Source organism: Sphaeramia orbicularis, chromosome 22, assembly GCF_902148855.1.
Source record: "Sphaeramia orbicularis chromosome 22, fSphaOr1.1, whole genome shotgun sequence".
In the NCBI taxonomy this organism is placed as follows: Eukaryota; Metazoa; Chordata; class Actinopteri; order Kurtiformes; family Apogonidae; genus Sphaeramia; species Sphaeramia orbicularis.
This window is the reverse complement of record NC_043978.1, coordinates 55320273-55344708: the sequence shown is the minus strand read 5'-3', so window position 1 is coordinate 55344708 and position 24436 is coordinate 55320273. Positions and strand designations below refer to the sequence as shown.

The 24436-nt window shown below is 39.6% G+C and overlaps 1 protein-coding gene across 1 annotated transcript in view; it reads left to right on the top strand.

The window, feature by feature from the left end:
• syne1b (spectrin repeat containing, nuclear envelope 1b) overlaps nucleotides 1-24436 on the top strand; it is a 211586-nt gene that overhangs the window by 61608 nt on the left and 125542 nt on the right. Inside the window, exons 21-42 of the mRNA XM_030126274.1 lie at nucleotides 1578-1736; nucleotides 2166-2330; nucleotides 2490-2624; nucleotides 4920-5078; nucleotides 6849-7057; nucleotides 7763-7871; nucleotides 8056-8220; nucleotides 10053-10220; nucleotides 10333-10509; nucleotides 14685-14825; nucleotides 14911-15071; nucleotides 15219-15369; nucleotides 17185-17412; nucleotides 17645-17743; nucleotides 17990-18177; nucleotides 18351-18474; nucleotides 18720-18886; nucleotides 19926-20079; nucleotides 20327-20952; nucleotides 22305-22484; nucleotides 22607-22757; nucleotides 22908-23066. Of these exons, the coding sequence (XP_029982134.1) occupies nucleotides 1578-1736; nucleotides 2166-2330; nucleotides 2490-2624; nucleotides 4920-5078; nucleotides 6849-7057; nucleotides 7763-7871; nucleotides 8056-8220; nucleotides 10053-10220; nucleotides 10333-10509; nucleotides 14685-14825; nucleotides 14911-15071; nucleotides 15219-15369; nucleotides 17185-17412; nucleotides 17645-17743; nucleotides 17990-18177; nucleotides 18351-18474; nucleotides 18720-18886; nucleotides 19926-20079; nucleotides 20327-20952; nucleotides 22305-22484; nucleotides 22607-22757; nucleotides 22908-23066 (3975 nt within the window). The remainder of the gene's footprint in view (nucleotides 1-1577; nucleotides 1737-2165; nucleotides 2331-2489; nucleotides 2625-4919; nucleotides 5079-6848; nucleotides 7058-7762; nucleotides 7872-8055; nucleotides 8221-10052; nucleotides 10221-10332; nucleotides 10510-14684; nucleotides 14826-14910; nucleotides 15072-15218; nucleotides 15370-17184; nucleotides 17413-17644; nucleotides 17744-17989; nucleotides 18178-18350; nucleotides 18475-18719; nucleotides 18887-19925; nucleotides 20080-20326; nucleotides 20953-22304; nucleotides 22485-22606; nucleotides 22758-22907; nucleotides 23067-24436) is intronic.

Below are 24436 nucleotides of genomic sequence, written 5' to 3'. Positions count from 1 at the left end.
TTGCACTGTAAATAAAACACACTCATTGTACTTCCTTGTTTCAATTTAACAAAATTTCAACGTTTTCTTGTTTAGTTGGTTTGATAAGGTCACTGAGCATTTTCTGAAAAAGGAACGGAGGACGAATTTATGTTTAAATAACTGGACTTTTTTTGATGTCAGCCGACAATGAGCTTCCCCTGTCTGAAAGACCAGCAGCCGACACTGGTCAAAACAATTGGAGCATGGTCAGAAATGACAATACTTTGGTCAGTGCAGGAAAGAACCAGAGGAATCATTTGGTTATCAATTAAAAAAATAATCAATCCTCGAATATTTGTGGTGCACATGTTAGAAACAAAAAAGAGTGTTCTCTGTCACATTGATGTGAAAAGCGCCACACGTCGTAAACACCAGTCAGAGAGAAAAGCCTGAATGAAACGAGCTGACCCGCCAGCTGGGCTGGGGTTCGTAGAGGATCGGTTCAAGACCGGGTCTAGCCAGCGGTTAAAATCACCTCAGAGTAAGAGAGAGTATGTATGAAGATCTGAAAACAGCCATTCAAAAAAACCTACATCATCCGCGTTAGGGGCATAAACATTTACAAATACCACTAGAGTGTTGTAGAATTTACCAGAGAGGATCATGTTATGCAGCTCAAGGGAAATATCCTGGCTGATAAAAATTGAAACTCCTTGGGTTTTAGCTTGAAAAGAGGAGTGAAACCCCTGCCCCAACCGTCCGGACAGCAGATGGCCATTGTCTGAACTACAAATATGGGTTCCTGGCAGGAAGGTTATTTCTGTCTTAAACTGTTTTAGATGTGAGAAGACCCTTCTTCTTTTAACCGGGTGGTTTAGACCCTTCACATTCCAGCTCAAAAGGTTTAATTGCCTATTCATCCTGCTTGACAAGGAAGTTTATTTGATTATAAAATCTAAGTGTTTTACATCTAAAAGCATGATTAAATTATAAGATAAAAAAACAGGTTAATCAAGTACCATAAATATGCATAAAACAATAGGACACAACACAGTGATAAAAGAGAGCACAGATTCAAACCTAATAGTGTGTCAGTGCTAAGGGTTAAAGCCAGTCTAAACAGGTGAGTCTTTAACCTGGACTTGAACAGGGGCAGGTCAATGAGGACTCACAAGTCAGGAGGCAACGAGTTCCACAGTTTTGGAGCAGCAACAGCAAATGAACGATCAGCCCACTGTTTATATCGGGACCTGGGGACGTCCAAAACCATCTGGGAGGACAGTCGGAGGGCTCTGGTGGGGCGGAGAACTGTTAAAGTCTCAGATAAATAGGGAGGAGCCAGACCATTTAAAGCTTTAAAAACAAACATTAAAATTTCAAAATCAATACGATGGCGAAGGTTAGGATATAAGTGCAGTGACCTGAGCAGAAAACTTAGAAGAAACTGGGTGTGACTAGTGCATGGTATTAGGTTTAAAAAGATATTAAAGGGTTGCTGGCAATGACATTTGATGCAGATTTTTTTAAGTGTATTTCATCACAGCCATGTTTTTTTTTTAGAACTAATGCCATACAACGTGAAGATTAAAATGAACAACTGTCCTTGAATGTTGCAGGAGCTGGCGACCTTCACACACAGTTGTAAGAAGTGTTTGACAGTGATCGAAAGAACCCACCAGAGCATCCAGAAGATAATGAATAGCAGTAAAACCCTGCAACACATGGATATGAAACTCCTGCAGAAACGAGTCCTGGACCTGCAGGCCTCATCACAGGTATACCTGAGGTCATCTGTACCCTCCAGTCATTTGATTATCCCAACAAATGACTCATTACAGGTCTATTTTCTGATTACTCTTTTAGCAAATGTTTTCAGGACAGCAGTGATGCTCCAAAATCCTATAATCTGAGACTATACTCACCGCTGACTACTGTCAAATGTCAAAAACATTCTTCAGTGTAAATTTAAAAAAGAGGGTTTTTTTTTAAATTTTAAAATACAACTACCAGAATAAATGACAAGTTTGTTCAGTCTGTTCTATGTATAAACATTTACCAGAAAGGAAGTACATTTTTTAGCCAGATCAGCTCAAATATAAGTGTCACAAACATCATTTTCTGTTTTTGTCATCATTATATGTAGGTGGAATAATACAGTAATTAAAAGTACAAATTTATCATCAAACATGTTTTTATGTGTTTAGACCATGATTAGGGAGTCCACAGAATGGCGGAAGCATGTGGAGGCAAACAGTAGCCTCATGAAGAGGTTTGATGAGTCACGGTTAGAGCTGGAGAAGGTTCTTAAAATGGCTCAGAACTGTCTGACAGAGAGAGGCAACCCAGAGGAGCTGCTCAAGAAGCACACGGTAAGAAAACCCAGCCGCTGGGACATTCATCTGTCATGCTGACCCACATTACAAGTCACTGGTGTCTACAGAACTTTGCATAACTTGTTATGAAATAAGTAGGATGTATAGAAATGAGTGTGTACATATAACATAATTCTTTTCTTGGTGATTTGACAGGAGTTTTTTGGCCAGCTGGACCAGCGTGTCTTGAATACATTCCTCAAGGCTTGTGATGAGCTGACTGACATTTTGCCAGAACAGGAGCAGCAGTCTCTGCAGGAAACAGTCCGCAAGCTGCACAAACACTGGAAGGTGACTGACATATCTGTATTTATCATCCCTGTTATTCTACACTCACAGTCAATGAAAACTTTGAGACCATATTTTTCGACTTAATTTTTATTTTAAACCCTAAACTGGAATGTTTTCATATGAATCATTTGTTTAGGATATTGGCATACAGAAACAAAAATCTAAAGTTTCAAGAAGAATTTCAAAACAAAAAACTTAACAAAAGAAAATGGCACCTGCCAAACACACAGTCCCAACAGTTAATAACGGGTATGGCCTCTGTTTGCTTCGATGCAGGCGGTCTGTGTTCATCAGAGCCTGTGGTGTTGTGGTGTTCTCCCAGGTTTGGGAACAGCCCATCCATAGTCCTGGCTGTATGACTGGAGCTCAGACCGGCCTCCACCATACCCAGGTCCAACCCGCAGATGTTGTTCAGGTGACAGACGTGGCATGATGCGTTCACTGGACTAACAATGGAGGCCTTTTTTGGGCCTTTCTAGAGGCCTTCCAAACCAGTCCTCAGATTGTGCACAGACCCACTGAGTACTGCTCAGTGTGTATTTGGTCCACTTTAGCAAACAGACCAACCCATGTGCAATGAACCGAGACAACAGGACAACTCCTCATTATCTGAACGACCCCAGCACTAAGGCAGCAAGAAATCCACTATGAAGAATTACAACCAACTACAAGTAGAAATATGCAGACATTTACACCTCAGAGTTTCTATTGACTGTCAGTATAATAATGAAGCAGAATTTTTCTCTCAGTGGCATGCAAACACAAAATAAGTCACAAGTACAAATACTTTATTAGTGTACCTCAGTAGAGTTTTTGGTGTGTGTAATTCACTTGTGTATTTGTTTTTCTGACAACTTCTGACTTATACTACCTACATTTCAACACAAACATCTGTGTATTTTCTACTCCTTAGATTTTCGAAATAGGTTTTTAGTTGGAATGGAAAGATGTAAATATTAAAATGTTTTGCATAATCGTATTTCTTTCTAACATCAAGACTGATTTTACAAAAAATTTTGAAAAAATATCCTTTGTGTCCATTTGTAAATAAAAGACATAAAGAGTGCAAAACCACCCATCAAGATAAGAATTATGCAAAAAATGCAACAATTGTGGAAGCATTGTAAAAAGCACATGATGTAACAAGATAGAACAAGATGCAAACAATGATTAAACACAAAAACAGAAAAATAGTGTACCATGACATAACGAGAGGCAGCAGGATGAAAACAATATAAAGATGTAAGACAAAAAAAAAAATCAACAATAATAACAATGTAAAATGATGTAACAAGATATAGACACATGTAGTCTCTGACTTTAGGCTTTATTTGTTACTTTGTCCATTTTGTTAGTAAATGTAATATTGTGAGAGCCAGTGCAATCTTAGTTCTTACTCAACAAGACCAAAATAAAATATGAGGATGTAATGAGCCAAAGACAGACAGTAAAAAGAAATGGACTGGGTCAGTTGAATCAAATATAGCTGTAGTTTTTACAGGAAGAGTATGTGAACAAAACCAGATTTGTATGTAGAAATGATGGATTTCTATTGTTTTTAGAAAATAAAACTGTAAATTGAAATTCAATGTGTTGCCATTTAAATTGCAAAGACCATAATGTTGAAATAACGGTGTATTTGTTTATATATACATATATATATATATATATTTATATATATATATATATATATAAGTCATAAAAAAGTAAACATTTACCCATGTACCATTTTAAATTAGTAAATGAATGGGTTGGTAGAGTTGGTAGAGCGGCTCGTCCAATAACCAAAGGGTTGGTGGTTCCAATCCTGGCTCTGACTGTCCATATGTCCAAGTGTCCATGGAAGACACTGAACCCTAAACTGGTCCCAGTTGGACCTGGTGGATTTGGAAAGAGCTGTGGACCCCATGAAGGAGGAGAAAATGAGCTAAAGAAGTGCAGAACATTTACCATTTAAATCCACTGTTCAATCTACATGTTTAAACTGTTAAATCTACATGTTTAAACTGTTAAATCTACATGTTTAAAATGTTAAATCTACATGTTTAAACTGTTCAATCTACATGTTTAAACTGTTCAATCTACATGTTTAAAATGTTAAATCTATATGTTTAAAATGTTAAATCTACCTGTTACTCTGTAAATATGTTTACAGTTGGATGTGTTTTTTACAGTATTGTTCTGGAAACCACAGCTGCCAGTTTTTTTCTGTAAAAACAACAGGATTTTTTTTTTTACAGTGTACCCATAGGGCCTGAATCTAACATCACAGTTGGTATATTTCCCCTTTTCCAGGATATCCAGGCTGATGCCCCCTTCCACCTGCTACACTTGAAAGTGGAGGTGGAGAGGAGCAAGCTGATGGTGTCTCTGCAGGAGTGCCAGGCCGAGTTGACCAAGGAGAACCGCCACCTTACAGGGATGGGCAGTGAACGTCTCATCAAGGAGCACAGGGTGAGGGCAGCAGAAGGCGCTGGCTGGGTTCCACAGATTTATTGACTCACTGTCAAATAATTCAGTGCATATTCACAGCTCTGTAGCAGTGGAGGAAGATTTATATAACCTAATCCAATCCTCCAGTGCCAAGCAAACCTATCTTTTTGTTGCTGTTTTTTTTTAAACTTAATTTTTATTTGGTTTTGCTCAACCAAAAATAAAAGACATTTTACATACATTGACATATGTAATCACACATCCCCATATGGCACACATGAGGAAAAAAAAAAATCTATATCTACAGTAGATATTGATTACAATTAATCACAAATGAAACATGAATGACAAAACAAAAAATAGATAATAATAATAATAATAATAATAATAATAATAATAATAATAATAATAATAATAATAATGATAATGATAATAATAATAATGATAATAATAATAATATATACATATACATGCATACATATAAATAACACACATGTATATAACCACTTGTGAATGCTTATTGCATTAAAAGCTTAGTCATGGGACTCCATCTCTTTGTAAATATCTCTCCCTGAATTCTCAGTCCATCTGTAATCTGCTCCATCTGATAGATCTCCTTCACTTCCTCAATCCAAATGTTCTATGTTGGAGGTCCAGGTTTCAACCACTTGCTAGTGATACATTCAATGGCTGCCGATAGTAAAATTTGCAAGAAGTGTTTTTGGTTATTTCACTCTAAACTTTCTGGGATTACACCTAAAATAGTAAACTTTAAATCTGTAGAAAATGTTTGGTTGAAAACTGTGTTCACAGCCACAGAGCTATCATCCCAGAAAGGTCTGATCTGAGGACCGGTCCAGAATATGTGGGTCTGGTCTGAGGACCGGTCCAGAATATGTGGGTCTGATCTGAGGACAGGTCCAGAATATGTGGGTCTGGTCTGAGGACAGGTCCAGAATATGTGGGTCTGATCTGAGGACAGGTCCAGAATATGTGGGTCTGGTCTGAGGACAGGTCCAGAATATGTGGGTCTGATCTGAGGACAGGTCCAGAATATGTGGGTCTGGTCTGAGGACAGGTCCAGAATATGTGGGTCTGATCTGAGGACAGGTCCAGAATATGTGGGTCTGATCTGAGGACAGGTCCAGAATATGTGGGTCTGATCTGATGACAGGTCCAGAACATGTGGGTCTGATCTGAGGACAGGTCCAGAACATGTAGGTCTGGTTCCCTAAGTGAACCCCACAGTTTCACTAACACATGTTCGGGTTCATTTTTGACATTAACTCTGGTGTCCTGAAAAATCTTGTGACAACTTTCCATCTGAAGTCTCTCCATGAACTAGACCTAGTGTCCATATGTGCTTCAGAGCACAGATCTGCACACACCTCATCTGGGATGTGTGGGTTCATTTCCAATTCCCATCTATGTTTTATGTTAGAATTGTTATTAATTGTAAAATTTGAAAGTGCTCGGTAAAACCTGCTAACTGCTTTTGGAAGTCTGTTCCCTTGTTGAATTTTTATCAGTAGTTCTTCAACTGGTGATGGATTCTGGACTTTCTTCCACTCTTTATGTTTTACCAAGAAGCTCCTCAGCTTTGTTGCTGTTTTTGATCAGCATGATGTTCTACAACATGTTTGCACTGGCTGCACTGGGGTGTGATGTCAACGGTCGGGTGGTCTATCGACATCTCATCTCGTTTTTGCGGCAGTGACAGTAAACTGAAACTGAACCGAATGTATTTTTTAATGCATTTCCAAACAGATAAACTGTGTGTGCTTACTCTAGGCTTTCTTCAGGGAAAAGGGTCCGCAGTCCATCTGTGAGAAGAGGCTGCAGCTGATGGAGGAACTTTGTCAAAAACTCCCAGAAGGCGACCCCGCCCATCAGACCCTGGAGACGGCAAGAAAGGACTTCGCTGAGGTCCGAGAGGAAATCGAGAACACCCATCAGAAGCTAATGCAACACCAAGACAAATGGAAGGACTACGATGCAAGGTACAGCACTGATGGACCGCTGTGAATATCATATGACGGTGGAGAGGACTAGTTTTGTTGTCGTGAACATTTGCAGTGTGAATGTGTTGGATAAGCAAAAAATCCACAATTAGCTTTCAGGATATCGTAATTGAAGTGGTCTTAAAGAAGGCAAGACTACTGCACCTTTGCTTTGAGATAACTTTTGTTAGGATTTGGCACTATATAAATACAATTTGATTGATTGATTGACTGATTGCTTTGCTCACTTCACAGGCAGGAGAAAATCCATCTGCACCTAAAATAGATCATTTAAAGTAGAACAGATGAGCATAGATGTCCAATCCAGTAAATGTGTAAGATAGTTAATAGTCATAATCATACACGTAAAATGCTGGAATATAAAAAAGTCATGCAGTTTTTATGAAAAAAGACAAAATATTACTAGAGTTATTAACATTCCCTTCTTAACTAAACGCATCACCCTGATTCGATGTGGTTGGATGATTTCTTCATATCTTAACATCAATTAAGATATTTCCTACAGATAAAATTTTTTGTAATGCTATGACTTTATTCTCTAAATATGTGATATTTTTCTTCAACGTGGCCCTTTTCCTTTCCATTCCTTTTTACTGATTATCTTTTTTTTTTATAGCAGTTTATATTTTACTCTTTCAAAGAAGTGTTTGACTTGGACTTTTCCTTTTTAATGTTGTGAAACAGATATGCTGAACTCTCCTGCTGGCTGATTTCCAAAGAAAGCCAACTGAGGCTGTTGAGAAGCAGAGCCAACGATCCCAGAAAGTACAGCCAAGTCAAAGCTACCATCACGGTAAATGGGTACTTTATATTGTATCAGCTGTCCGCCTCAAAGCCCCTTCCATGTCTCCTCTGTAATGTGTCTTATAACGTCCTACTGTCATGTCAGTGTCACTAGTGAAAGGGATGAGACTGCAAACGACCCATCAGACACTTGTGACTGTATGTGTCCTATCACACTCTTTTACTGTGTTCAGGAACTGAGAAATGATGCCGAGCTGCAGGAGGGCAATCTCAGCTGGCTTAAAGCCCGTATGGCTGTGCTCATCGAGATCTGTGCTGACAGTGATGCCCAGAGGCAAGGAAGTGCACTAAGCAAGCTCTCCTCTGACTTTAAGGCTCTTCTTCTGTCTCTCGTAGAGGTAGGTGAAGATTCCTCATGTGTCGGACACAGTTAAGACATCACATCCCCTATTTGATACTATTTGTGCATCCAAATCCCTCTGAAATTAACACAAGGAGAAAAAATATCTCAAGTGTTAATAAACTCTAAATTATTAGTGGATGATTGTTTTTGTTTTTTTTTAATTTATCTTTTTTTGAGCAATGTAACAGTACATACAAAGGAGCAGAATTACAGTGCATTCATTGTACATTGCCTTTTATATCATTTTCCCCCCATGCCCACACTAACCCCACGGCCCTCCGAGAAGGGGCAACGGCAGAAACAAGAACACCATAACATAGTCTGTGAGCCGTAGAAAATCAAATAAGTACAAGCAGTATCAAATCTGTGATGTACAAGAATGTTAACTGAGCTAATGGAAATAGAGGAAAATAAAAATAAATAAATAAATAAATGAATATTTAAAAAAAAAAAGAAAAGTCATAGCTTGTAGATACCTGTGCTTACTTTAAAATATTCAACATTACATAGATGTATCAAATGTGACAATAATTGGTAGACAGAACAAATTACAACAAAAAACAACAACACCTAAACAATAATGAAATAGAGTAGGGTGGAGGTGTGAGAGATCAATCTGAAGGCAGCGTTTGTAAAGATTGAAAGTAATCTAAAAAAGATTGCCATTTATTAAAAAAATTAGTTGAGGAGCCTTGTAGTGAAAGTCTAATCTTTTCTAATTTGAGAAAAAATATAACATCCTTAAGCCAAAATGAAATAGACAGGGGTTTAGGAAACTTCCACAAAAATAAGATACGTCGTCTCGCAAGGAGGGATGTCAAAGCTGTTCTATCAGACTGTATTTGGTTCAAACAGGAGTCAACAGGGAGCCCAAATATCGCTATAAAAAGGCACATATTGATATTTTTCCCCAGAATATTAGTCATGATCATAAAGTAATCACCCCAAAATTTCAGTAACATAGGACAATATTTGGATAGATTGCAGAGAGTCAAGAGTTTGATAAATGGATTCTATGCAACACTTTGAACTGAGTAAGTTGTAATCTAGCACACGGTGTGCTGGACTGTGTACTAAGGACAGCTTTATCCCAGAGTCTGTGAGGTTTAAGCCTGACTCACATTCCCAAGAAATTCGAGCTTTAGTCATTGAATCATTAGTGGGTGCTCCTTAATTCCAGAAATTTACTGAGAATGGATTTTTAAAGGCTGATGCAGTAACAGTAGTTTGAAGCAGGAAAAAGCCAATAGCTGAGTAACTGGCTGATATCAATCTCTGGAGAAAAAAATGGACACTGCCAGAAATCATCCCTCTTGATTAGCTGTCAGATATCGGATAACTGTTGAACTGTAATCTGGCTTGTTTGAAGTACTCTTCCATAATACAGGTACGGGTGGAATATTGGTAGTAACTTTGGACCAGAAACTCAAAGGAACTGTAAAAAATGTAGCAGTAGAATGTTTCTTGATAACCAAGCAAGTAGACTGAAAGTCCTAATACTGTAAGCAATTATCTTAACTTGACTTTTTCACCAAATCACGCTGCCATCATCTGTAGAAACATATGTAATTTGAGGACATATATATCTGTCATTATAAACATTATAACAAATAATACATTATATTTTTGTAAGTTATGAATAGTGTTATTTTTACAAGACTGGGATTTACATTTCCCATCATTAATTCAATTTTATTTTTCAGTCATACCTACATATTCGTGACATTTCACAGACCGATCTTTTCTTTGCTTTTGCTCCTGTTCTTTATGTTTATCATACGTGGCTTTTGTTTTGACTAAAAAGTGCTTCTTATGTCTATGTTCTAGGCAGAGAAAATGGTGTTGGCTGTGGGTGACTGCGTACAGTTCAGGGAGGAAGTACAAACTACTTTGGATGATCTTGTTCAGGGGCAGAGAGAAGTTCAGGCTGAAGTCACCAAAATATTGGATTGCCAAACTGTTCGAGAAGCCCAGCAGCTACATCTCATCCACGAGGTACTAAAAACACAAAAATGTGTTTGTTTTAAGATACTCAAGGGGATTTAATTTATATTATTTTACATTTTATGCAGGTTTTCTTTACTTTAACACGCCATTTTTCCTGCAGCAACTGTTAAAACGGCTCAAGCTGAAGCGAAGGAATGTGCAGCAGCTCATCACCAGAGGCCAGCAGCTCCAGGCTGAGGAGGGACTGGGAGAGGCTCTGCAGCAAGACCTGCAGTGTTTAGAGAACACACTCAGCAAAATGGAGCAGAATATGGATTCACAGGAGCAAAGCCTTGAGGTGGGTTTCTGCAATCAAATGCCCTACAGTAGTGGTGGTGGTTACCGTGGAACTGTTGTGTGCGCACCCGATGTGGGCACACCCCGATGTGGGCGCACCCCGATGTGGGCGCACCCCGATGTGGGCGTACCCGATGTGTGCGCACCCCGATGTGTGCGCACCCCGATGTGGGCGTACCCGATGTGTGCGCACCCCGATGTGTGCGCACCCCGATGTGTGCGCACCCCGATGTGGGCGCACCCCGATGTGTGCGCACCCTGATGTGTGCGCACCCCGATGTGTGCGCACCCCGATGCTACGGCCAAGTGCCCTGGAGGCCCACCCCCCATCCCTGCCGCCTGTCCCACCAAGCCCAACCCCCAAACCCCACACCCCCTCCAGTCCCCCCACCCACCCACACAAGCATATGCACACACTCCCACTGACACCCATTCACACACACCACCCACCCCCCATGTTCAACCATTCACACACACACACACACCTCCACCCACTTCCATACACCCACCTACCCACATGCACATCCACATGCACACACCTACATGTACACACGCACCCACACATGTACCCACACCCATCCACACCCACCTGCACACCCACCTGCACACACACCTGCATGTGCCAGACACGCGTATCCGGAGTGCCGCCACCCCACTCCCCCCCGGCAGCGAGCAGCACCACTGCAAGTCTCCCCAAGGCATGGCACCCAAGTGCAGCCCCAGCGCCAACACCAGCCACCAGGAACCCCACCGTGGCCCACCACCCCATCAGCAACTGCCACCCCCCCAATGCCCACACACACACACACACACACACACACACACACACACACACACACACACACACACACATCTGTCCTGGTCCCACCACATCCTGCAGTGGGCAAGAGGAATATGAATGTGACCAGAACATGGGCTACTTCTGTAATAGAATAAATACACAGAACTGGGTGAGAATAAATGGATCTGGATACATTTCCCAAAGCTTTGAATTTGGCCGCTAAGATACAGGACCATTGGTATGATTTTTCTTTTATATAATTGGTTGAGTTTTTGTCGTGTGAGTTGAACCCACAATAGATAGTTGAAATTCTTCTTGATTTACTTTCCTTATGTGCTTTGATAATGATTTGGATCACATTGTTCACTTCCCTGGAGGGGTCAGCCTGGATTTCCTCTCTGTAGTAATCTGTTAGTTGGAGATATCTAAAATAGTCATGTGTCCCCAGATCAGATTTTTCTCACAAATTCTGGAAACTCTCCTGCTGCCCTTCTCTTTCTAGAACACACCATGCTGTCACTCCTTTGAAGGTCCACTGTTTAAATCTTTGATCATATTGAGCAGGCTTGAATTTGCCTTCATAAGCTACCCATTTGAAACTTTTGGAATCATTGTAACATTTATAGGTTTTTAATATTTTCAGCCATAATTCTAATGTATGTCCTGTTATTGGGTCTATGTTTTTTGTAAATTTCTTGTATACAGAGGAGTCAGTCTTCACCCTGTTGACAGTGCTTTTGTCAAATGTAGATGTGGAGGTCTTAAAATGGAAAGATCCAAGTAGCTGCATGCATTACGGACTGATGTTCCAGGAACGTCCAACAGCAGAAGTGCTTATATTCAGTGTGTTACCGTCTTTATCAACATGCTGACTCATCACACTGGCTGATAAGGTCAAATATGCGGCAGTGTCATCAGAATTGTTAATGAAGTGCACTGAGCTGCTTCGGTAGTTTAGTCATGTATCACTGTCGTATTGGTGATGTTGTGTGGGTGTTTCCCAGATAAAAATGGTTCTTGCTTTACTTTTAATACCATGACCACAAACTACTGCTGGACAACTGATCAAAATATTAGCACAATCGAAATACAGCCAAATGCCAATCTTACATTTTTTTTATTAATTTAGAAAAGTAAAACATGTCACAGCATACCATTTTGCCCTAATTCAGAAACAGATCTTTTTTTTTTTTTTATTAGCTCATATCCCCTTAACTAAAATGTAAAAAACAGAGAAAATAGACTGAGAGCTTTTGCATTTTTTTGTATCGCAAGGAGTGATTGATCTGCATGTCGATGCAGTTTTGCAGTTTATTTGGCTCTCCCACTAATAGTCCTACTTACATTTAGTCGTGCATTGCAGAATGTGGCACGAACATTCTTTTTGATCCAAGGGTGAACAGAAACGGTTTTGATGGCCAAAGGTTAAAGATTGTAACGTATCGATTAAACAATGAATCTCTACAACTCAATAACATTACTCTTCCCACTAAAATTGTGTTATATATGACAGTCTATTTTATTTTTAGTCTATTTATTTATTTAGTTAGTAAATAGTTAGTGTATTTGTTTTCAAATGGTTCATTTCTATATCTCCATATATGTCTCTATATATGGTGTAACGTACAGGAATCCATGCTTCTACTGGCTACTGAACAGTTCTGTCAAAGGTTCAGATGTAGGGCTGACCTCTGCTAACATTCAGCCAAATCCTGCACAACTGATTAGATGGCGCATCACATTACAAGTGAATAATGACCTAAAAAACACCGCAAAAGCAAGTGTGGAGTGTGTTTGGTGTCCATGGGTTCCAGACTTCAGGTGCTCATTGAATGTAAAGGATTTTCTCACCAAATATTAAAATAATCCTTATATTTTTAACAATCGTGGTGTGTCCAATTACTTTTGAGCCTCTGAATATGGAGAGACTACATTTAAAATGGTTGTAATTAGGGCTGTGCAATTAATCGAAATTCAATTACGATTTCGATTATTACACGCAACGATTACAAAAATTATGTAATCTAGAAAAAACGATTATTAATTTGGAGTGGTTTTAATTCACGCGCACGCCCGCTCCCATGAGCAGCTCAGCCCCGCCCCCCTCTAAGCTACAGCTGCTGCTAGCCGGCAGGTCCACCCCAAGAGGACAGGTGGACCAGCGGTGTGGACAAACGGCAGCAGAATCACAGCAGAAGGGCTTGGTAAACAAAAAAGGCAAGTCCAATTCAACTGTATGGAATCACTTTGGGTTTGATGAAGAAGACGAAGAGCAAAAACACATCACGTGCTAAAAGTGTTTGGTAGTTGTGTCCGCACCGACCGCTAACACAACAAACCTTTGTAACCATCTAAAGTTGAACCACCGCCACCTTTATCATAATCTTTATCTTATGAAAAACTGAAACGCATAAAAACATCTTCGTCCGCAATGCGATCTTCAGTCTCCGAATCTCTTTACGCTGGAACTCCCGTATTAACCTAACCCTAACCCGTATAACCCTAACGTACGTATTCTACAGGGTGTCCCAGAAGTCTGCATACACAGGAAAAAGAAACGTTTATTGACATAAACCATTTTTATTTCTATAATATGCTCTATATGACTGTCATTTTGTCGGGAACACATTTCAATGCGTGTCCTCCACTGCTGAAGAACTATAAAGAAGAAATATAAAGAAATACATGTTAGAACCATATGTATTATGTCTCCTATGTATGGAGACTTATGGGACACCCTGTAGATGGCTGATGTATACAGAAGGCCTGAACTGAAACCTCACAGCATGCCACTGAATTTACTATGTTTCATACTACACTGAACATACTTGAATTTATAATTTGCACTTTACGTGAGTTTTTTTTTTTTTTTTTTTTTTATTGCTACAGTTCTATGGCAAGTCTATAGCAGTTTAATTACAGTGCACTATTTGTTTACAAAAGGAAACATACTTGAATTTACAGTACACTTATTTGCATTCAAAGATTTTTTTGTTTCGTACAAAAGTGAAAATACTTTGTTTTAGTGGTTAAAAGCTTTATTTATGTTTAAAGAGTATATTTTACATTGTTTTGCAAGAAAAAAATAAACAACTTTAAGGTTAACAAATAATCATTTTTAATAATCGTGATTTCAATTATTGCTAAAATAATCGTGATTTTTTTTTTTTTTTCTATAATCGAGCAGCCCTAGTTGTAATTCCTAAATGGTTAACGCAGCATTTTTAGTAAACCCCTTGAATTAGTGAGGGTTCCCACTTCAATCACATCTTCACTGTTTCATTTCAGATCCACTGTGGTGGTGTACAGAGGAAGCATTACATTTGTGTCTCTGTCCAAATATGGACCTGACCGTATATTAATGGAGGTTATTCAATGTCATATATTATTTTCAGGTCACACTGGCAGCCTGGCAGGAGTTCGACAGTCAGCAGGAAGCGGTGATTGAGTTTGTCAACAAGGCACGTTCCACAATGGAAAGAGATCTGAACTTTAGCAGCCCGGAGAGCCTGGCAGTGGAACTGGACCAGGCCAGAGTGAGTGCACTTTGGTTTTAGTTCATATTTACCTCGATATTTACAACATGAAACATGGTAGTTTAGTTTTGTGTTTCACAAATAGGTGATGCTGAAGCAGTGTGAAGCAGAGGCCTCTCATATGAACACGTTGTTAAAAAGAGCTACAGAAATCCAGCTTGGTCCAAAGAATAAGAATTTGCTTGTTCAACAAGCTCGTTCCTTGAGTGAGCAAGTGGACAAAGTGGAGGCTGGCCTCAAAAATGAGTAAGATCATGATCAGTTTTTATATTCATATACTGAAATGTTGCAAATTTTGAGAGGGGCTTGTTTTTTATGCCCAAGCAAGGTATTATCTCTTTATTTGATTTGCTTTAGTGCAGCATGAATGCATCATATCTGCTTGTATTCCAGTGTCAAGACTTTGGAAGAAATGAAAATTCAGTGGGATCGATTTGGAGCTGGATTTGACGCCTTTTCTGCATGGATATCGGAAAAGGAGAAGCAACTGGATGTCCTGAAAAACTCTACTCTTCCTCTTGAGCAACAGATTAGCACAGTGAAGGTAAATGTGTCATTAAGCTGCGACTGTCTCCTCTCATACTCTGTAATTGTATACGGCAGGGGTATAATACCAGGAGTCCTGTCCGTCTTTCCATCTGTCCATCTGACATTTTCACCCAGCTGATTTCTTGAAGATTCCTTACTCTTTTCAAATATGACACACATTTTCTTTACCACAAGGAGAGGTGCAGTGCAGTTTGATGGCTGAATTTCAATTTTTGGATTTTTTTTACAAATTTATGAAAATTTTAACTCAGAAAACTGATTTCTCAAAGACTGTTCACCCATCTCAGCAGACGAAATGCAGTCAGATTGAAAGCTAAGACTTGGGCAGAATAATGTTTGTCTTGGTTTGACTGAACTACCCAAAAATGACAGCAACTCAGTTTAATCTAGTTTACAATTATCTTTCATTTCAGAACGGAACATTAACCCTTTCATGCATGAATTATGAGAGCCTTAATCCACATTTTTTTTCCTCAGTGTTTTTATTTTTCTAGGCACTAAAAAAACTATGCGATTGAACATTTTTCTAAGAACCTATTTTTCACAGAGTTGCAAAAATGTCCACTCAGCTGGACACCATGCCTTTAATTTTTGAAACAAAAAAATATGTATTCACAGATGTACTGAAATCTATGACATAAAAACATTTTTAATGCCGCTAATCTGATGTTTTCTCATATTTAAACATACTCTAACACTAGTTATTACTCACTTCATGGTGATAATATGCACTGAAAAAAAAAAACCTTTTTGTTATAGTTTAAAAACAATAACAAGCAATTGATTTCCACTCAAACATATTAATGCAGATCAGGTTTATACAGAACAGAACAATGACAATAATGGTCTGAATTTCAGTGTATGGGATGATGCATGAGCGTCCTCTGTGTTGGCTGATATGGAACTAAGACAACAAAACCCATGAATATACAAGAGAACAGCTGGAGAACAACTGGAGTGAACACTATGCATGAAAGGGTTAATGCTTGACAATTCAGGGTATCAATGAGCAGGAGGGGCAAAGTGTTGTGCGGTGGGGCAGGGGTATTAGTAAGCTCCGCTTCCTTTTTCACTTGTTTCATGAGTGCTCAATCCTGCGATAATAAGAATTGTGTCATGTTGTGTTACCTTTGTTTTTATTGTAGCTCCAAACCAAAGGGCAAGGACCTCAGCTCAATAAGTGAAGCCAATGCACAAGTATCTTAAAGTTGTAATATCAGTGATGGCCACTAGATGCTCCTCCATAAAGCCCATGCTACTGTAGACAGTATTTTCTTTTTCAGGAGTCAGTCTAGTTTCATTCATTTTATTTGGACCCTCTCATAAGTGTCCTGGCACATCTCTGAATTAAAAATAGCAGCAATCAAAATCTATCATGGCTTTGATTGAGAGGTTGCTTCCCTGCTACACCAGATTTTCTTCAATATGGCACTCCAAAACTAATATATGACGTCATGGTGTCTCTGTGCACGTCTTACGTGTAGTTCATGCTGTTTTTCTCTTTTACAGTCAGTGTAATCCAAAATTATGGTGCGACACTGTCATCCACTGTGTCGGTACTAAAGGAATAACCCTTTAACTAATTTTGCCCAGATGAGACATGAACACTCTTTCACTTTATTAAGAGAAATACGCCCTGAACCTTGAAGAAAGCATTCAGGTCATTTTAGTCATGATGTAAATGGCACCAATTTTCAGCAGCAGCAAGAACTAAACTCCACTATGTAGTCACAAATAAGTATTTCTCCTGCTCTGGACAGAAAGGATTCAGTCTCGCTGACGTATTTTGCCTTTCTATGTGCTCGTCCAGGCTGTGGGTACAGAGCTTCAGGAGCGGACGGAGGTTCTTTCTCAGCTGGAGGCTGATTCTCAGGCACTGGCCCAGTTTGTGTCTTCAGGGGAGACTGCTCGCATCAAGGCCCGTCTGACCCAAATCGGCAGGTACTGGGAGGAGCTGAAGGAGAGCGTGCAGCAGTTAGACAGTCAGCTGGAAGAAAGCTCCTCTCACCAGCGGAGGTTCAGAACAAGTCTAGAGGAGGTACATAGACTGATGTTTTTATTTTTCGTTGTGTTATATTAATTTCATGCAATTAGTTTGCTTTTTACCCCCACCAAGGAGGTTATGTTTTCAACAGTCAAGCTCATAGTAGATGGCACTGTCTCTTTAAAAGCACTGTTATTTATTAATTTCTTTCAAATTTGAACTAAGGTCTCTTCGGCCCGCATTGTTGTAGGGCTTAAATCTGGTTTAATTCTGGGTTGTTGCCTAGGTCCAAGCATCCCTCAGTGAACTTCACACAAAACTGGAGCATCCTACTAAATCCTGCACCTCCTCATCAGAAACCTACCAAACTCTTCAAGACCACATGGCAAGTAGTGTTTTGTTTTGTTTTGTTTTGTTTCAAATATTCACATATTTCAAAATGTTTTCAGTGTCACTGTTAGGGCAATGTAGGGGGATGGAAAATGGACAGAGGTTCACTAGAGGATAAACTGAAGCGGCTTCAGAAAATGAATGAATGAATGAATAAGTGACATATAATTTTGCCACTGCAAGTCCTTCAGGTCACAGGTTAGTGCCATGTGTGTTACTTTCATGTGACACTGTTCCTCAGGATGTGTGTCAGAGCCTGGAAAGACTGAAAGGAACCATGCTGTCCCTGTCAGCTGGCGCCCGAAGACTCAGTGACAGAGAGCAGGCAGAGAAGACGGCGGCAGAGCTACACAGCAGATACGACCGACTTGTCCACGAAGCCAAAGAGAAACAGAATGCTTTGGAGAGCCTGCTGTCTCATTGGCAAAAGTAAGAACTAGTGAGCAAACAGCAAATGTAATGCATAGGATTTTAGAAGCAGGTACAGTTGTTGAATTACTGACCACTAACATGAACAGCTGCAGAGAATCAGTGCTTGTAAACTGAACCATGAATGGCCTTTTACTGTTTTAAGGCAATGTGGTCATATTGATGTCCCCTAGGTATGAGAAACAATGCACAAACTTCATTTCATGCTTGGACAGAAGTGAATCTGCATCCAAACCAGACAGCCAGTGTCTGTCAGCAGATAAAGCAAAGCTCCGCAGTGAGCTACAGGATTTGCAGGTGCAGTACATACACACATATTCTCATAATCCTCCTGCAGAAGTCAGTACAATCTTGAAACGTGCTGTTGTAGGTTTAAGGTTGATGATTAGTCACAATTCCCATTGCTAGTTCATATTTCTTTCTCCGTTTTCTGTTATCCTGGTGTTGCCAGTTAGGTCTTAAATGGATATAAAATGTCACAGAACTACTTGACATATTGAGTGCAGTGGAGAAAACTCATACTAATCCTTTTTTCTTTACAGTCCTTGCAATGTGAGGTCCAGTCTCTTGAGCTGGCCCATGTGGAACTGGCATCTTTAGGGACATTATTGTATCCTAATGCACCAGAGGAGAGAGTGAAGCAGCTAAAAGATGAACTGGAGACACTACAAAAAAGATTGCATGTTCAAAAAGAAGTCATCCCTCAGAGGTAATGATCAAGATCAGAGTTACTAGTGGTGAAGGGTTTGAGTGTGGAAGGTTCTCCCCAGGTCCTCATGAGGCTTGGGTGCTGTCTGTGGTCAGTGGGGCAGTTTTTGAAATCATTTAAAGAACTTTAAAGTTTTTTCATAGGATTTCAAACCATTGTCTTTAAATTATTTGTGAGTTAAATTTGGCAATATGTTTTGGGTTTTTTAAAATTCTTTTTGGCTCAACAAATACAAGAACATTTCTCACAATTGTTCCATTTGAACAACAGATAAGTGAGTCATTATTTTCTTACCCCAGCCTATCCAGTTAACAAGTCAAAAACAGACAAACCAAAACATTTTGTCCAAAAAAAGACGTTGCATATGAACACAGGCGAAATTTCTTTATCTGTTGCACTGTTTTATAGAAATATCAATTCAATCACAATATCCTCATCCTTATATAATTTTAACTGGCATTGTTGTCTCATCAGAATATGAATATTCAAGTAATTTAGCTATGTTAGCAATGTCTTTAGTTGTAAATTAGGCTACATTAAGGTAATAATATGTTGGATATTTTTTTTACATTCTTTTAGCTTAAAATGATCCACAAAAACACTTGCACCACCTGAACCTCTCAATAGGAGGAGAAGCCACGGGGTTTGTGCAACATAGAAATCTTAATCCCACAATGCAAATAAGATAAATATAATAATGCAATAATATAAATAAGATAAGATAAGATAAATCTTTGTCATTGCACCAACATGCTACGTACAAAGTACAATGAAATTGGAGCACTGCCCCATAGAGAGAAAGAGAAAGCACACAATAGTAAAAACACGCTATAAAAACATAAAATATATACAGAATAGGATCTACAATATGTGCAAAAATATGCATAAGTAGAGAAGTAATAAATACAGTGCGTAAGAAATATTGCTGGTGGCCAGTTGTCAAAAGAAAAAGCAACTAGTCATGTCCAATAGGTGTATAACTATCTGATGAAGCTTGTTTTGTTATGTATACTCATTCAACTTACATTTTGTCCCCTAGAATCAAAGACATCCAAAGCCATTTATCCCTGGTGGAGCAGTTTGACCAGGCCCTGATAAAATTTTCTCAATGGAGCGACTCCGTCCTTTCAAATTTACACTCATCTTGTCAAATCAACATTACCAACCTACAGTCTGCTGTAGTTCAAGTAAAGGTAAGACCTACACCGAGAAATGTTCAAGTATAATGTTATTGTCCAAATAGGGATATTTAACTTATGCATTTCACCTGTTTTCATGCACATGTGGAGCGATGGGCTGCCATGGACAAGAGAATGAACCTACCATGCATGTTTTTGATCTGTCATTGTTCATGAATTAATGGAGGACAGTGGTCTTTTCCAGGAGCACTGAGTCAGCGAGCAATTGAAATATCTTATCTTTCCCAACTTGCCTTGACAGGAAATCCAGGCGTCCTTAGAGAAGCACTCCAGTGTGAGACAGAGCTTAGAACAGCAGACTGGTAAGCTCTGTCAGTTCTGTGAGCCTGCTGATGCAGAGTTCTTCCGAAGCAGAGCAGAAAGTTGTCTGCAGCCCTACCTGGAGGCTAAACACCTTGCAGAGCTCCAGTTAGAATGCCTGGAAAGACTTGAAGCCTTTCTGCAGTCCCACAGCATGGCTGCAGGAGTGTTGCGTGGTCTGAGACAGACTGTGGAAAGTGCTGGTAGCTGGGACCGGGGACGAGTAGACGAGCTGCAGCAGGAGCTGGCCATTATTGTCCCTGATATTACTCAACTTGAACCTCTAGCAGTTCATCTGGATAGCAGTCTATGCAAAAGCCATCTCCACATTGGTGCCGATGAAGGTTCTCGTAAGTCATGCCGCATGTTGGCTGATTCACTCAGTGCTGAATTGGATACAGTGAGGAACTTGCTTGGTACTAAGCAGAATGAAGCTGAGGCCTTGGGGGCTCTGTGGACCTCATTCAGACAGCGGAAGGAGCAACTACTTAAAGCTGTGGAGGATATTGAAGAGAAAGCAGACCACCAGAGCTTCAAAGAGCCTACTCTGCACGCTGTCCAACAGAGGTAGCTTATCACAAGAGTTCAGTCACATTAGTATCTTAGCTGTGATGGAATTAAAATGTTAAGTTAATAGCTAATGTAATTATTGGCTGCTATTAATAATTCAGCCTGATCCCAGTCCAGGTACCAGAAAGGGTGCACGTATAGATATAAAATAATACTGCTCTGTCCAAAAATCAGACAGGCCATTTTAGTTGTCTGATATTTCTCTTTTAAAGTCCTAAATCTGTGTGTATTCTGGTGTCTCCTCTAAATGTGTCAGGCTTGTACCCCTGTCAGATCACACATTCTTGGCTGTACGGACACTCCAGCCTAATAGCCTCCATATTTAATGCCTACGCACATATACAAATGTTTCAGACCTCAGCAGAATCATGCATTGTTTATTGCGTAGATGTGGTGTCCAAAGCATGCCTGCTGAAAAATTCCATATATTGACAGAAAAAGTCAAATCAGAGCCACATATTTAGAATGTGGTGTACGGACACTACTGGTGTACGGACTCTACCAGATGTGAATGGAAATGTGTCTGAGCACATGGTGGCATCTGTGTTCCATCTGGAACTAAGTCTTCCTGGTACAGGAGGACACAAACATGTGGAACCAGTGAGAACAGTAGATCTGTAAGGCATAGAGTCCAGATTAGTGATGGAAGTGGAAGTATATTGGTGTACGGACACTCCAGGAATTTGGGTGAACAACGCACCATTGAAAACATGCGCTTCCACGTAAACATCCGTTTGACACATTGTTCCCAAATGTTGTGCAGCATACCAGGGAGCAGAGCCACATCTGTCTAGTTGTGCAGATTTAGTCCTAATAATACTGAAAGAACAGGTTCCCATTCTATTATTCCAATTAAAGGGCTGGAAAAGAAGGGGTTAACAACAAAATGGTGGATTGTCTTAATACTGAAAATAAGAATTGATAATCAAACAGCTGTTCAACAAAAAGGATCAATAAATGAAAAGCAATGTGATGTGTGTATTTGGAATAAAAAAGACACAGGAGTTGAGTAGGAATTATTTATTGTGTTCCAAAATGTTATGGACAATAATTTTTGTTCTTATAACAATCAAATTGTGCCCATGTTTTCACGCTCATTGGGTCACCATTTGATCAGTTTTGATCTGATTTTCTTCAAATTTGGAGGATTGACAGATCTAGTAATAAGATGGACAAAGAAACATTTGGAATGGTTTTGGGGGGATCTGTTTGAAATACTGATTAATAACTGATGCAAATATACTTGTACACCTTGATTGTGATCAGGCCGATTGTTGATATATGTTAGTACACAAGTGTTAATTCATTCAACGTACGTACATCAGGCTTACTATCTGTGTATTTGGCAGGCTGCGTTTCTTTAATCAGCTGGAGGATGAGCTGCAGTCACATCAGCATGAAGAGCAGTGGCTGAGGGATAAAGGCAACCAGCTGGCCCAAAGAGACGCCGAGCTGGCAGGGGAGGTGCTGAGGGAAATCAGCCTGTTGGAGACCACATGGGAAGACACCAAGAGGCTCATCATAGAAAGGTGTGAAAAGAACACATAACACAAGAAAAGATTACCTGACAGAGAACCTTATCAAATGGTCCCTGAATTTCTTTTGCAGATTACATATATAAATTCATTGGTTTAATCTCCTTCTTTGACAGACAGGAACAGTGCAATGTTCTTGCTGAGCTCATGAGAGAATACCAAGCCCTGAAAACCTCAATCAGCAGCATCATTGAAAGCACTGAATCTATTGTGGAGATAAGCTCTGTTTTGAAGGATTATGAGGAAACCAAAAGATTGCTTACAAAGGTGAGGACAGAGGTTAAATGGTCCCTTAAACTGAGTATTCAATTGTTTGCGGATGTTGTGACTCAGCTTTATCATGTAGTGTTTTGCCCTCATTACTGGTCATCAGATTGTGGGAACAGACTGTGTACTGACTTGTATATCTTTTTGCAGCATGAGACAGTGAAAATAGATATGGCCAGCAAGCAACATGAACTGGACCAGTTTTCCAGCAAAGGAAAGCTGCTTGTGACTGAGCTAAAGAAGATTCCTGAGTGTGATTTTCAAATGATGAAAAAGGATGCAGAGACACTTGTGGATCAGTGGCTGGATGTAAGTCTGACTACAAGAGCAGCGACACAAAAATTCATTGCACATTATATGATCGTCATGAATTATGTTTTGAATAGTGCAAAAGAAACCTTGTAACAGCTCAGGATTAATTTAAAACAATTGCACAACTAAAACACAAATGGTCTGGACACTTGAATTGAGACAGCCTCATTTAGATAAGATGTTTTATTGTCATTATACAGAATGTACAATGAAATTCAGGTGCACTATCAGGATACGGATTCATAAATTAGCAATAGTAATAAATAGTAATAATAACTATAAAATATAAAATATATAATAAAAATCGGACCAATGGCCTTGTAGCTTACTGGCCAAATGAAAAGCTTTGGGAAATGTATCCAGATGCCATTTATTCTCACCCAGTTCTGTGTATTTATTCTATTACAGAAATAGTCCATGTTTTGGTCATATTCCAATCAGATCTGTCAAAAATTCAAATTCACACTTGATATCATTGATACTGATTTATTGGATCAATCCACTTCCTATCTGTTATAATGGGGAAATGTTTCAAAGTTGCACCAAATCCAGAATCATATCCGGAGCCAAATAATTTCACTAACTTTTGTTGACATCATCATAAAGAAGCTGTATACCAAGTTTGAAGTCAATCAGAATTGTAGTTTCGGAGAAGAAGACGATTGACATTTTTGTAACAGATGACAGACGACAGACGAGAATAGCTTTAAGCTAAAAATAAAATATAAAAACAAAATCTGCATCACTCACATATCAACATCCATACATTCATTCCCTCACACATCCACCTCCTTCTTGATCACACAGCAGTACGTCACACACTCATCCCATCAGTGCCAGTGTATACAGCGCTCTGTGTAAAATAGTGCAATTAAGAAATGTCTGTACTTTAGTGGTTGAGTTCATTGTTCAGTGTAGTTATGGCTGTGGGGTAAAAACTGCTCTGGAATCGCGTGGTGCATGTTTTTATGGATCTGTATCTCTTGCCAGATGGCAAGAGTTCACAGAGGTGGTGGGCAGGTGGGAGGGGTCTGTGAGGATGTTACAGGACTTCTGCAGACAGCGAGAAGAGAAGATGTCATTCAGGGCAGGGAGTTGGGAGTTAGTGATGTTCTGTCAGCTGTTCTGATCCTCTGCACAGCCTTGTGTCTGCTGCAGAGCTGCTCCCATACCATGTCAGGATCCCGTACGTCAGGACGCTGTCAGTGGTGCAGTGGTAGGAGGACACCAGTAGATGTTGGGACAGGTTCATCTTCCTGAGCGTTCTCAGAAAGTACAGTCTCTTCTGTGCCTTTTTCACCAGCGTGTTGGTGTTGACAGTCCATTTGAGGTCCTCTGTGATGTGGGTGCCCAGGAATCTGACACTT